Genomic DNA, 15,421 nt, shown 5'->3' with positions numbered 1-15,421 from the left:
GCCCACTACAAACTGTCTTTGGAAATGAGGACGCTGTCATGCATCTCTTTGCCCAGCACCTAGAAGAGCCCAATATAAGAAAAGCATTTCTTAACTTCTCTTAACTCCTCCTGGGTTACACGAGGGCAGTAACTCCCCTACCCCCACGACTGGTGTCAAGTTTACAGGAGGCGACCCTACACAGAAGCAGTGCGGCCATTATGAACACAAGGACACAGAAAAAAGAACTTGTTTTGACATGAAAGACAGCAGCAAAGACCCTTCCCAGCTCCCGAGAGCGGAGGAGGCTGCGCGTTTTACACGACCGAGTCTCAGGAAACCTAATAGTCCGCATTTCCAAAACCGGGTGAACGACGGTAGCCGTCTCTCTCGGCACGTTACTGAGGACTAGCAACGGCTGAATAAGTGGGTGGCACAGTGCTGAGCACTAAACAAAGGCTCAATAAACGTTAGTTATTCCATGAATGCTTCTGCGCCTTGCCTGGAGAGTGGACATAAATCCAGCCCCAGAGCTCCGCCCGCCGCCCCGTGGACTGCAGGGGCTCAGCTTCCGGCCTAGGCCCCCGCCAGGGCCAGCCTCAGAGGAAAGGCACAAGGAAGCGGGAAACCAGGCCTCACGTGCGGCACAGGGCCTACTCACTGAGCCACAGCTCCAGCGCTGCCGCCCGCCCCGGGAACTCCTCCGTAAACTGGGCTTCCGCGGCTTCCGCAGCGGCTGCCGCCCCGGCCGGATTCATCTCCACCTCCGCCATGCGAAAAGAACCTTTCCCAAATATACGGTTGCACCGGAGGCCAACGCAGCTGCCGCGGGTCTGCACGTGACGAGGCGGGGCCCGGTGTGGCCACGCCCTCCAGTCAGACCCCTGCTACTGTGCTGCGTGGCTGCTGCCTCACCTCGGGGTCGAAGCGGGCCAATGCCGGTCCAGCCAAACCCGCAGGGCCAGCGCTCTCCAGTCCTTCAGAAGCAGGCCTGCCAGATAAAACACAAGATGCGCATGTGTCTTTGCATGTGTCAATGCATGCTCATTGTCTTTTTCCTGACAATCTTCCCTAGAATGACACACCCTGCTTCCCTCTTTGTTCTGCTTTATTGCCTCCATAACACATTACACTTATCAACTAAATGTTTTCTTATTTTGTTAAGGGGTAATTCTCCTCCCCCTCAAAAAAGTCATGGTTCTCATACACTATAAAATGAACACGTGTTAAACATATTTTCATTAACTTTTAATGCAGGAACCAAGATGTTATAATCTGTTCATCAGAGGTAAAAGGGACAAATTTATACAGAATAAAGGAATGTTGTAACAGATGAGCAAGTGGGCACAAAACAAGCGTTTCTACCAGCAGGGTAGAACAGCAGGGCTGTTCATCCAGCAGATAGAATTAATTTGCATGTCTTGCCCTGGCAGGTGTGGCTCAATGGATAGAGCATCACCCTGAAAATCAAAAGGTTCCCGATTGACTTCTGGTCAGGTGTTCGAGGCAACCAATGGGATGTTTCTCTCCTTCCTTTTATCCCTCCCTTTCCTCTCTCTAAAATAAATAATAAATAAAATCTTTTTAATTTTTTTAAAATTTATTTATCTTTAGAAGGGAAGGAGAGAGGGAGACAAACATCAATGTATGCTTGCCTCTTATGAGTGTGCCCCGCTGGGAACTGGCCCGTGCTGGGAACTGGCCTGCAACCCAGGCATGTGCCCTGACTGGAAATCAAACCGCGATCCTCTGGTTCACAGGCCCGTGCTCAATCCACTGAGCTACACCAGCCAGGGCTAAAATCTTTAAAAATAAAAAAAATAACAATGGGCTGTTTGTCTAGTTGTCAGTTACCTACAACTAAGGAGATGTGAGGTATCTCTGAGACACTAAAAGGCTAGGGAGTTGAATGGCATGCTATCTAGAACATGCATAATTTTCCTCTGAAGCACAAATTCTTCCCCATACTCCATTATCATTTCACCCCACTAATATAAGCAGGGACTTCACTTTGTACACCTCTATATCCCCACTATCTAGAACGTGCCCAACATACAACTGCCAATATTTGCTGACTGGCCAAGAGAAGGGTAGAAGCAATAAGAGGTAGCTGCAGGACTTTAGGTCCCATCCCTACCCCAAATAAAGACACACATTTGCTGTGCTATCTCAGCTCCAAAATAAGTCTAGCCATACATATATCTCCATCTGACAGATTGTCACCAAAAGCATCCTTCTATACAGAAATTATTATGAAACTGCTGCTGAATTATTATGAAACTGCTGCTGGACGATGTTCCAGGTTCTGGACTGAACCTTTTACTAGTTATCTTAGTAAACTTGGGCTGCTATAACAAAACACTATAGATTGGGTAGTCCAAAGCACATTTACTTCTCACAAGTCTGGAGGCTGGAAGTCCAAGATCAAGGTGCTGCAGATGTGGCTCTGTTTTGCAGAGGACTGACAGCTTTCTTGCTCTGTGCTCACCAGGTGGCGGGAGAGTGCTAGTCTCTTCCTCTTATTAATGGCACCAACCGCATCATGAGAGCTCTACCCTCATGACCTCATCTAAATATAATTATTTCCCAAAGCTCCCCCACCTCTGAATATCATCACTTAAGGGTTAGTTTCAATATATGGACTTTAAGAGGAAACATTCGGTTTATAATATTATTCACTAGGGGAAATTTTGTATTTCAATGAAAACTATGCATTGTCTATAGCACAACCTTCTATAATCTGATTGTGGTTCTTGGGAATTACACCTCCGTAAATGGTTTATAATGGAATGTGATGGAAATCGTCCTTGTCTGATGACAGGCAACTGAATTATCCCAGGAAGACACACCCCTTTCCCTGAGAAAAACCAGTTTTGCCTCCATTTGCCTATTCATTTCAATATCCCTAATCTATAAATGTGTCTGTTCCTTGGATTCCCCTTGGAATGTGTTGTAAAAATCTCACCAGTTTCTTCATTCATGCATCAAATAAACCTTTAACACATATTTGTCTCTTAAAAATTCTGTCAACATAAGAAATATCTAAACAAAAATTCCCATGTAAGAATTTTTGATTAGTTTATTAGAGCCAAATTGATGACAATTGCCAGGAGGCAAAACTTCAACAGATTGAGAAAACACACCAGAAAATGGCAGTTTTGCACCTTACTTTATACATTACAATCAAAAGAGGAGGCATAAGGTGGTTATATGAAATTCATTGGTGATAGATTACGAAGGAGGGAGAAAGCAAAGTGGGGGTGAAGGGGAACATCTGGGATTGAATAAAAAGTAAAATGGGCCTTGCCCAGTGTGGCTCACTTGGTTGGAGCTTCGTCATGTAACCAAAAGTTAAGGGTCCAATACCCAGTCAGGGTACCTGCCTATATTGCAGGTTTGATCCCCAGTCCAGGCATGTATGATCCCTAGATCAGGGCACAAAGGGAGGCAACCAATAGATGGTTCTATCTCATGTGGATGTTTCTCTCTCTCTCTTCCTCTCTCTCTAAAAACAACAAAAAAATGTCTGTGGGAAAGTATAAAAAAAAGTGAAATGATAGACACATGCTTTCTTTACATAGGTGGGTACAGGATAGTTAACAGTCAACAGTTAACTCGATAACAGAATAATAATGAGGGGGTTTGTGGTTGTGCCAGAAGGGTTCAGAAAAAGGGAAGTTACTTTTGAAATGGGGTACTGAACTAGAAGTCCCCCAAAATGGAGAAATCCCCCACTAACCTGGCTTGGGGGATGGGAAAGCTTACCACGCATATGCAAAAAGCAGAAAGCCCCATAAGAGGCAGGAGGCTCCACAAGACATAGTGTCACAGAACAGACATGTGGTGGGGGACAAGATACTGTTACAAAATGGACCCCTCCTCCCCTGGAGTCCCTCTGTACTATGTTTGCCTTGCCCACTGCCCTTAGGAATCATGGTTCTTAATGCCAGAGTTTGGTAAGAAGGAAAGGAACTATTTATTCAAAATTTATACAGATTTAGAGTAATGGCAGAACATTGTTAATAATCTCAAAGTTCCTTGAAGCATCCACAAACATAATCCTTCTTCCTTTCCTGCTTTGCCCAACCAGGCCAGTCAGGGGTACTGTTTCTCAGGGGAAAAAAAAATAGAAGTCTGTGACTCAACTAGCTCCTGGTTCTTCCCAGTAATCTGTGCTCAGCCGGCAGGCCTTCCATAGTTCCTAACCTCGATCTCCAGTTCTTAATTCAAACCCATGTGGCACCTTCTCATGGCCCACCAAGAGTCCTTTCACCCCTTTCCTTCCCACAATGTCTCTCCTGCATTCTTCCAAATGCTAAGAGAGAGCTCTGCATTCCTGCTACATCTTGCATTTCTGCTTCCTAATCTGTGTGGTCAAGAGAGCCTTAAAACTGCATTATTAGTCCCCCCCAAACCACATGATTCCAACCTGCTGCTGACTCCAACCAGTAGTGTCCATGGTGTTGTGGCTGTGACGAACAAATTCACACAGACTGCAGAAGTCCAGTGGAGAAAAGGGACAACATGGCCACTCTCTGATTGAGAGAGCACTCTTGCTTAGATTTTAGAGAGTTGCTTCAAAGATATATATTAAACATCTGCTGTTGTAACTCAGGGTGAGGGAGTTTTAGCAAAAGCAAGCCTCAAGGCAGCCTAGATATAATGCAGGCCTGGTCCCCCTTGGGAGAGCCAATCTGTGGGCCTGGCTCCTGTGTGCCACCTCACACCTGTCAGTTTTCTGAACCAGGGCTGAGATACATTAGCCATTGCCACTTGGCCTGGTTCCCTATACCAACGTGCATGGCTGCCGTGCCCAGGTTTAAATCCTGAGTCAAATCTTCCTCTGCAACCCCACTTCCAACTCCTCACACAATCCGCTACACCTGCCAGCACTCCTATATTTTTTCCAGCCTTTCTGGGCTGCCATAGTAAGTCTGGGCAGGTGTCGTCCTGCAGTGTGGAGTGAACCATCTCCAAGCTCTCACACTGGTGTTGTAAGGGGAGCTGCCTTCCAGTTACAGCATGGGTTAAAGTCACTCCTATCTCCCTGGCTCAAAGGATGGCCAAACCTACCTAACATTATCTATGAAGCTGGCTAGCTATTATAGATATGTAAAATAACTATTTTGCATATCAGTATGAAGCTGCCTAACTGTTGATATGTAAAATAACTCTCAATGGCCCTGCTCCATGTTTCCCATCCCCCAGTCCAGATATGTGGGGGTGGGGATATCCTAAATTTTTATATTTCCTGGATACCTTGAGTTATAGATCCCATTTCAAATCCTTCATTTGGGGGCCTCTGGCTGTACCATAGTACAATAGGAAGTTTGGAGTGAATATTTAAGCATGGCATCCATTCACACTCTTGGCCACACAAGTTCAAAGGGTGCAGAAGAGTCCCAACTGGCCTGCTATGAGGAGGTGCCACACAGTTTTGGATTAAGAGCTGGAGATCATGGTGACATGGCTGATGGTGCTGAGGATTGAGGGACCTGCCTAGCCAAGCATGGATTACTGGAAGAAGCCAGGAATGCTGAACTGAGACTGGAGGAGTGCTGAGCTGTGGACTTCTGTTTTGTTTTGTTTCTTTTTCCTGAAAGACAGTCCTTCTGACTGGCATATTTTGAAAACTGGTCTGATTTTACAAAAGGGAGGCAGGAGTATGTGTATGTGTGTGTGGGGGGGGTTGGGGGGGTGCGTATTTTAAAGGGAATGGGACTTATTGGCAGAATTCTGCCATTATTCTAAATCTGTATAACTTTTATTTTATTTTTTAAAGATTTTATTTATTTTTAGAGAGGGGAGGGGAGGGAGAAAGAGAAGAAGAAAAACACCAGTGCGTGGTTGCCTCTCACACGCCCCATACTGAGGGAGGACCCGGCCTGCAACCCAAGCATGTGCCCTGACTGGGAATCAAACTGACGATCCTTTGGTTTACAGGTTGGTGCTCAACCCACCAAGCCACACCAGCCAGAGTGAAATTTGTATAACTTTTATTTTATTTATTTATTTTTTAAATATTTTACTTATTTTTTTAAAGATTTTATTTATTTATTTTTAGAGGGGAAGGGAAGGAGAGAGGGAGAGAAAAATGTCAATGTATGGTTGCTTCTTGTGGGTCCCCTGCTGGGAACTGGCCTGCAACCCAGGCATGTGCCCTGACTGGGAATCGAACCGCAATCGTGTGGTTTGCAGGCCCACGCTCAATCCACTGAGCTACACCAGCCAGGGCTTTGTATAACTTTTAAATAAACAATGCCTTTCCTTTTCATCTAACTCAGGCATTGGGAGTTACATTTTCAGCGATGGGCAAGAGAGCCCCAAATCTGTTTCAGAACTGCATAGCTCGACGTTCTGTTACACTTTGACACTCCAAAGGGTATGTTATCACAAATGCAAAAATACAATAGACAGACTCAAAATTAAGGTAAAGATTGACTTTTGTTAAGAAAGATTCTAGCCTAGGACATGACTACCCACCATGAACTGCTTTTAGTTAGAAATTTTCATTTCAGTTCATGCTATGTGGTTACTTTGGTCTCTGAGTTTGTAAGGTGGCCATGTGGGCCTCCCTGAACTTGTCAGGTTTAGTATATGGCCCCTTTTTGTTCACAGGTCTGAACCTCAGAACACTGAAGCTAGGTTTCCTCGGTGCCTCCATGCCTGGAGGTGACTGTGAGAAGTGACTGTGGAGATTGCTCTCCACTGCCAAGGACTATCCATCACACCTTAAATACTTCTTATACCTGCCTTAGGGTACTTATTTTAAGCATCTCCACTCATTTAATATTTTGACATGTGGATCAGTGGTTTACTTGGAAGAGAAGCATCTATGTGTGGGAGAAACATTGATCAGTTGCACACCCCCAACTGAGGACCTGGCCTGCAACCCAGCCCTGTGTCCTGACCAGGAACGGAACTGCTGAGGGACACAAAAATTGAAAAATTTTAGTTTTAGGTAATAGTCAATAAACTTAGTAATTGATATATATAAAACACTATTGTTTCAGGAACTGAAGATATGACCCACCCTGATTCCAGGAGACCACAAGCGGTTCTACCTTGTGCTCCAGAGGGGCTGCACGCAGTCAAGATGGTATCTGAGTCATTGTATGAGACATTCACCACATGGGACACACATAAGACCACCTCCCAGGACACAAATACCACAGCCAGTACACAGATAAAGAATCACATGTCAACAGATGAAAGAATTCTATAGCTTTTTATCTGATTAACCTTCTCCCTGAATTTCAAACCCCTTATGTACACTTCTCCCTATAAAAAAGGTTGGTTTGAAATGAAATGTAAGATGGTCTATTAGGGAACATAACCCACCATCTTCTCAGAGTTGATGGCCATCTGAACAAAGTGCCCATAAAGATTCAACCCCGTCTCTGCTTATTGGTTCTGGCAGTGACAGGCAGCACAAACGCCAACTTTTCTGGTTTCAGAACTGGGGACCTTTCAGTTCACAGGCTGGTGCTCAATCCACTGAACCATACCAGCCAGGGCTGATCAGTGGTTTATAAACTAATATTTGTCAAAAATCATCCAAAAGGCTTGTTAAAAATTCAGAATACAGGCCCTGACCCACAAAGTTTCTGATTGGATAGATCTGCGTGGGGTGAAGCCATGAAGCCATCGTCCTAATTAGTCCCCAGGTGATGCTGATGTGGCTGGTCTGGGGACCACATCTGAAAAGGCAATAAATGGGTATTGATGAAGTAGTTTGAGGATTCAGAATAGTGGGTGAATGCATCTGCTTTGGCTTCAGACAGAACTATGTTGTCTCCCTAATGAGGCCTTCTTAGGTCCCCTCTTGTGTGCTTGAGCAGCCCTTCCTGACCAAGTTTTCCACTTCTTACCATTTATATTGGGTGTATGGGCCTTGGTCTGTCTTCCCTTCCTGGATGGTGAACTTTCATAGTGACAGAGTAGGGATTAGACAGACATGAAAAGAGTAGGAATGATAGGCTAGGTATAGGTCACCAGGGTGGAAAGCTCCAGGTGCCTAGCAACAGGCAAAACTGGGAAAATAAGTATCCTAATGTGGGACTTTGTCCCCAGGGTAAACTTTGCATCTCTAACATGTCACTAGTCATGCAGTTTAAGCCCCCTGGCCTTTCATATCATGACAGGCTAGTAAGCCAGAAAAAACAGGATGGGGAAACTGGGACCGATAGATAAGCAGGGATACTGGTCTATAATTTTCTTTCTTTGTAATGTGTCTTTATCTGGTTTTGGAATTAGAATAATGTTAGCCTTGAAAAAAAAATAAAGAAGATTGGAAGTCTTTCCTCCTCTTGAATTTTTTTTGGAATAGTTTGAGAAGAGATGTTAGTTGTTTTTTGAATGTTTGATAGAATTCACTACTGAAGCCATCTGGTCCAGGACTTTGTTTGCCTCAAGGGTTTGTTTTGTTTTGTTTTTAACTGCTTTGATTTCTTTTTTTTAATTAATTAATTAATTTTTAGAGAGAAGGTAAGGGAGAAAGAGGAGGAGAGAAACATCAATGCGTGGTTGCCTCTTGCATGCCCCCTGAGAAGGGAACTAGCCTGCAACACAGGCATGTGCCCTGACAGGGAATCAAACCAGTGACCCTTTGCTTCACAGGCCTGTGCTCAATCCACTGAGCTACACCAACTAGGGGCTTTAATTTCTTTAGTCATAATTGGTCTATTTAGGTTTTCTGATTCTTTCTGATTCAGTTTTGGTAGATCGTATGTTTCTAGGAATTTATTTCACCCAGTTTGTCCAATTTGTTGGCATAGTTGTTCACAGTACTTTCTTACAATCCTTTGTATTTCTGTGGTGTAAGTTGTTCTTTCACTTCTGATTTTACTTATTTGGATTCTCTCTCTCTCTCTCTGTTGTGTTTGTTTGTTTGCTTGCTTGCTTGCTTGTTTGTTTTTTGAAGAGTCTCATTAAAGGTTTATCAATCTTGTTTATCCTTTCAAAGAACCAGCTCTTGGTTTCATTGATCTTTTGTATTGTCTCTATGTCATTTATTTCCATTCTAATCTTTATTATTTCCTTCCTACTACTTACTGTGGGCTTTGTTATTTTTCTAGTTCTTTTAGGTATTGGGTTAGATCATTTATTTGAGATTTGTCTTGCTTATTGAGGTAGGCTTGTAATGCTAGAAACTTCCTTCCCAGGACTACTTTTGCTGTTCCCATAGATTTTTGGTTGTTGTGTGTTCATTTTCATTTGTTTCCAAGTACATTTTTATTTCTTTCTTGATCTCATTGTTAATCCACTCATTGTTTAATAACATGTTATTTAGCCTCCATATGTTTGAATGTTTTTCAGGGTTTTTAAATTGCAACTGATTTCTAGTTTTATACCTTTGTGGTCAGAAAAGATGCTTCTTCATATGGTTTCAATCTTCTAAATTTTATTAAGATTTATTTTGTGTCCTAACATGTGGTCTACCTGAAAATGTTTCATGTGCACTTGAGAAGAATATATATTGTGCGGTATTGGGATGCAATGTTCTGTAAATATCAGTTAAGTCCACGTGATCCTGTGTGTTGTTTAAGGTCATCATTGCCGTGTTCATTTTTTGTCTGGATGATCTATCCATTGATGTCAGTGGAGTGTTAAAATCCCCTACTATAACCTTTTTGCTGTTGATCTCTCCCTTAACGTCCACAAAGGTTTTCTTTATATATTTGGTGCTCCTATATTGAGTGCATGTATGTTTACAAGGGTTATATCCTATTGTTGGATGAATCCCTTTATTATTATGCAGTGACTTCTTAGCTTCTTGTTACAGCCTTTGTTTTGAAGTCTATTTTGTCTGATATGGGTATTGCTACCCCAACTTTTTATTGTTTCCATTTGGATGCAATATTTTTTTCATCCCTTCACTTTCAGTCTGTGTGTGTATGTTTTGTTCTGAGGTGGGTCTCTTTTAGGATATATATATGCATATATATGTATACATATATATGTATACATAATGTATATGCATACATAATGTATATGTATATATAATATGTAATATATGTGTGTACATATATAATGTCATGTTTTATTATTGATTTTGAGAGAAACAGAAAAACATCGATTTGTTCCATTTATATATATTTATTCATTTATTGTTTTTTGTATGTATCCTGACTAGGGATTGAACCCACAACCTTGGCATGTTGGCTTGATGCTCTAACCAACTGAGCTACTGGGCCAGGGCAGTAGCTCTGCCCTTTGGTTAGTTTTCTTATCCATTCCACTACCTTATGTCTTTTGATTGGAACATTTAAGCCATTTACATTAAAATTATTAACAGGTACTCACTTATTGCCATTTTATATTTGTATTCATGTTCCTCCATATATTTCTTCTTCTTAAAGCAGTCCCTTTACCATTTCTTTGTTTCTTTCTTTTTTTCCCTTTTACCATTTCTTGCAATACTGGTTTGGTGGTAATAAATTCCTTTAGCTTTTTTGGTTTTGGAAGCTCTTTTTTTAAAAAAAAGATTTTATTTATTTATTTATCTTTAGAGGGGAAAGGAGAGAGGGAGAGAAACATCAATGTATGGTTGCCTTTTGTGCGTCCCCTGCTGGGAGTTGGCCTGCAGGGAACCAGCCTGCAACCCAGGCATGTGCCCTGACTGGGAACCAAACCACAATCCTCTGGTTCGCAGGCCTGTGCTCAATCCATTGAGCTACACCAGCCAGGGCTGGTTTTGGAAGCTCTTTATTTCACGTTCAATTTTGTTGCATAGAGTAGTCTTGGTTGTCGGTCCTTGCTTTTCATCACTTTGGGTTATTTTATGACAATCTCTCCTGGCTTGAAAAGTTTGTGGAGAGAAATCAGCTGACGGTCTTATGGGATCTCCCTTGTAACTGTCTTTCTCTTGCTGCTTTTTAGATTCTTTGTCTTTAACCTTTGTCATTTTAATTATGATGTGTCTTGGTGTGGGTCTTTTTGGTTTCATCTTGATTGGGACTTCTATGCTTCCTGAACTCGTGTGGCTTTTACTTCACCAGGTTAGGAAGCTTTCTGCATTATTTCTTCACAGTTTCTCTACCCCTTACTAACTCTCTTCTCTGTCTGATACCACTATGACCCAGTTGTTATGCTTGATGTTCTCCCAGAGGCCCCTTAGACTTTCCTCATTTAAAAAACCTATCTTTTCTTTTGATGCTTTGTTTGGGTCTTTACCATTTCCTTGTCCTCTAAGTCGCTGATTTGAACCTCTGCTTCATCTAACCAGCTTTGATTCTTTCTAGTGTATTCTTTATATCAGATATTGTATTCTGCATTTCTGAATGGTTATTTTTATGGTTCAATGTCCTTTTTAATGCTTATTATCTCTGATTTCTTTCTTTCTTTTTTTTTGCCTTACAACTACTTTATATTTATCTACACACACACCACCAACAGCTATCATTTTCACTTTATAAAGGAGAAGCTGAAGTCAGGTAACAGACCAAGGACCCTAAGTGTTGGTGCTAACTCTCACATACTTTCTTTCTCAGGGGAGTTGGCAGAGGAGCTCAGGTCCTCATACCCTTAAATCCTAGAACCTGCAGGTTTCTGATACACAGGTAGTGGTGCCAAAGAACCTATACTCAGACCAGAAGACAAAAGCACTTATGAGCATTTAATGAATTCCCCTCTGTGTGGCTTCAGGCTACCAGCACACATGCCCTACCAACACTCTGAATCTTCTCTGCTGAAGACTTTGGCCTTCACAATGATAGGCTGCTTTGGGAGCTTTCCCTTCCCCAGAACTTTGCAGTAGCCGATCGCACCACATCAATGATAGGAGTGGCTCTGGTCCTGTTTTGGCAGCATTGACCCATGTCTGCTCACTGACCAAGGTCCACAGTTTATCCAGGTTGACAGTGAGGCAGAAGCTCTGGTTCCTCTTTAAGTGGTAGTGCCTTATACCAATTTTCCCAAAGTAATCTGAGTGATAGTTGTTGAAGTTGATCCTGTGATGATGCAAGCCACCAGCATTACCTCAGCCTCATGGGTCTTCCTGTGCTTGCCATTACGGCAGTGGCTGTGGCTCACATGGCCCCTAAGTTTCTGGGTCTTCCTTAGTCTGGATGACATGTTGGTGGCCAAGATGCAAAAGGCTTTGTTTAATTTCTCACTGAGACCACCCATTCTTCCCCCAAGGCCCTTGAGAGTCCTTATAACCATTGATTTAAACTCTGCACCTGGTATCTTGGTGGCTTCCATTTCATTTAATTCTTTTCCTGGGGATTTCTGTTGTTCTTTTATTTGGCACACATTTACTTCTCTCCCCACTTTGTCTCTGTGTATTAGGTAGATCTGTTATGACTCCAAAACTTGTTATGATGGCTTTATGATGTATGTGTCTTGTTAGGCTCAGCTGCATAATTTTATAGATCACCTGAGCTCACTGCTCCAGGGATATTTCTTGTGGGTTATGTGCACCCTCCTGTTGTAGTTGTGCCTTGAATGCTGTTGGCCCATTAATGGGTGGAGTTAAACCTTCATCCTGGCTGTGTATAAGGCTAAATCTTTTTCTTTTTAAAGATTTTACTTATTTATTTATCCTTAGAGGGGAAGTAGAGAGCGAGATAAACATCAATGTATGGTTGCCTTTCCTGCGTTCCCTGCTGGGAGTTGGCCTGCAGGGAACTGGCTTGCAACCCAGGCATGTGCCCTGACTGGGAATTGAACCATGATCCTCTGGTTCGCAGGCCTGTGCTCAATCCACTGAGCTACGCCAGCCAGGGCTATAAGGCTAAATCTTGATCACTGTGTTTGAGTCACTGTGCAGGGGCTGCCCCCCAAGGTGGGTTGTTCCCAGCAGGATCAAGTGGCTGCCTGACCTGCCTTTGGGTGTGCCAGTTTTATAGCTGGTTGAGTTGAGTTCTGGTGTGGCTTGAAGCCCTCCACTTGTTGTGTAGGTTTTGGGTCCACAAAAGCAGGGTTCAGGTACAGGTTGATGTCAATCCTGTGTAACTGGCTTTGGGCTATTTATCTGGAGCTACCACACTATTCACTGTGGCTATGTCTATTGGGTCTGGTGTACATGGGAGGGGCAAATTTTTGTACATGGATTGGCTTCCTCCGGCAAAGATCTGTAAAATGTCCAAGGCTCCCTGAAGTCTGCCTCCACCCATCAGCTACTCCACCTCCCCCAGAGATTGCCTCTTCTTTCTCAAGAGCCTCTGAAAGACTGTAGAGTGGGTCCAGGCTGGCTGTGACACACAGACCCTTCCACATGTCATGAGCTCTTTGGGGCTGGGTGACTGGGGTTGGGAGGACAGACCTAGTGGGTCAGAGCTACATGGCCAGGCATTCAATGAGGGGATAAGTGACCCCTGCTTCACAGCCAAACCACTCAGTTTCTGTCAGTCTCCAACTCTCTCTCCTACAGGAGGACTGTGCTGCAGGTTAAGGTTGGGTGCAGCCAACCATCCCCTCTGCGGGAGTAAGCTCAACAAGGTGGAACCACCAGGGCTCAGGAGGCCAGACCAAAGTCTCCTTTGGTGGGTGGTTCTGGCCAAGCCCACAGGTGTGAACCAAACACTTCATCCTGGTCCCAGACAATAGCCTCTGAAGGAGACACACTCCAAATGTCCCAGCTCTGAGCAGCACGCCCTCCCCACCATGAAACTGTGCTCAACTGGGCAAGACCATTAGGACTTGGGAGGGCAGATCTAGAGAGTCTCCTGTTGGGGGTGTTGTTGGCAATCCTGTAGAATGGAGGAGGGTACTTCTTCCCCTTTGCAGGATCCACAGGTTGAGCTCACAGAGGAGATAGGATTGCCCCTCCTGCAATGTAGCCATATAGTCTGGTACCTAACTGCCTGATTCTCACACAAAAACCTCCCTGGAAGATGCTCCCAAAGTCCCACTCCAAATGGTACTCTAATCACCCCATGAGACTGAACTCAGCAGGACAGAGCCACAAAGTGGTAAGGTAGGGCACATTATTCAACAAATAGGTGGCACACCAGCTGTGTGCTGGAGATGAGGAAGAATGTTTCCCTTTCTAAAGCTGCAGTCACTGAGTCTCCACCAAGAGCTTCTCCAGGAAAAAAAAAAGGGCCCAAAAGGTCTCTGCTGGGTGAAGCCAGCAGAAACCCTCTGCAGAACCCACACCCAACAGAATGGTGTTGCCCATAGTTGGATGACTAGACAGTGCATTCCCCATCCTCGTGCAGTAACACTAGGAATGCTCAACCCTGGGAAGGGGCACCTGGGTTTCTAGCAGACTCTCCTCTTCCCAGTGGACTGAACCCCCACTGATTTTCACCACCAGATGCTATGCAGGCTCCTCTTCCTGTCTCTGTTGCTCTGGGTTTGGGATCCCTGCATGAAGCTGAGACCCCACACCCCTGAGAGGAGGAAGATTCATACATAAGGTATCCCTTCAGGTTCTCAGATACTGCACACAGGTGCAAAGGCCAATCCTGTCTCCGCCCTTAACCAGTTTCTATGTGGCTTCTTCTGTAAATCTTTTGTTATAGTATTTCAATTCAGCTATCCCTCGGTTGATTATTCAGGTTGATTGCTCTATGGTTTAGCTGTAAATCTGGTTTGGTACCAGAAGCAGGTGAGTATCTTTTATCTACTCTGCAGCCTTCTTGGAATCCCTCAAGGTTATTTTAAATGTGTGAAATCCTTTCATACACTACCACTGGTTTTGAGCAAAACCCCTCACCCAGAAGGTATTACGTTGGCCAAAAAAGTTTGTAGGTAAAGATAAAGGACACATTTTTTTCACTTACATTTTTCATTTTTACTTAATGAAGTTACCTACCCAGTAACTTCATTAAACAAGGCATTCACCATTTTGTTTCACACCTTCTGCCATCTTTCAGGCAACTTCAAAATCCCATCTTCCCAAAACTTTTTATTTTCAAGCAAAGAACTGTTTCAGGTGCCTTTTGCTGTCTTCCAGGGAACTGAAACTTTTTCCATTAACAGAATTTTATAAAGACCAAAATAAATGGAAATCTGAAGATGCAATGTCTGGTGAATACAGCAGGTAAATTGGAACTTCCCAGCCAAGGTTTAACAGTTTTTGCCTGGTCATCAAAGAAACATGCAGTCTTGTGTTATCCTGATGCAAGATTATGGATTTTCTGTTGATTAATTATGGACGCTTTCCATCAAATGCTACTTTCAGTTGGTCTACTTGGGAACAGCACTTGTTGAAATTAACCATTTGGTTTTCTGCTAGGAGCTCATGAGAGAGGGCTCCCTTCCAATCCCACCATATACACAACATCACCTTTGGATGTGGCTGGTGGTTCATTTCATTTTCCCCATGATTTTTTCTGTTCCACATTATTGTTAAGTAATAATTTACAATAATTCCACTTTTCATCAGCCATCACAATTTGTTTTAAAAATGGAATGTTTTCATTACATTTAAGTAGAGAATCGCATGCAGAAATAGTCAAGAAGGTACTTTTTGATTAATTTATGTGGAACC

At 43.3% G+C, this 15,421-nt stretch overlaps 1 protein-coding gene and 1 pseudogene across 2 annotated transcripts in view; both read right to left on the bottom strand.

Annotated features, from left to right (window-relative positions):
* The window catches only part of GGA2 (golgi associated, gamma adaptin ear containing, ARF binding protein 2), a 33,992-nt gene extending 33,185 nt beyond the window's left edge, over positions 1 to 807 (bottom strand). The window contains exon 1 of one of the 2 annotated variants that reach the window (XM_037070614.1): positions 641 to 807. In XM_037070614.1, the coding sequence (XP_036926509.1) occupies positions 641 to 752 (112 nt within the window). In that variant the 5' untranslated portion in view covers positions 753 to 807. The remainder of the gene's footprint in view (positions 1 to 640) is intronic. The other variant, XM_037070615.1, reaches the window with a different exon arrangement.
* A 10,524-nt stretch (positions 808 to 11,331) lies between these two features.
* On the bottom strand, positions 11,332 to 12,251 carry LOC119003984 (60S ribosomal protein L27a-like; annotated as a pseudogene).
* Positions 12,252 to 15,421: the final 3,170 nt, after the last annotated feature.

This window comes from Sturnira hondurensis, unplaced genomic scaffold (assembly GCF_014824575.4).
Source record: "Sturnira hondurensis isolate 20B ecotype Veracruz unplaced genomic scaffold, ASM1482457v3 Scaffold0018877, whole genome shotgun sequence".
In the NCBI taxonomy this organism is placed as follows: Eukaryota; Metazoa; Chordata; class Mammalia; order Chiroptera; family Phyllostomidae; genus Sturnira; species Sturnira hondurensis.
This window is presented reverse-complemented; position numbering and strand designations above follow the sequence as displayed.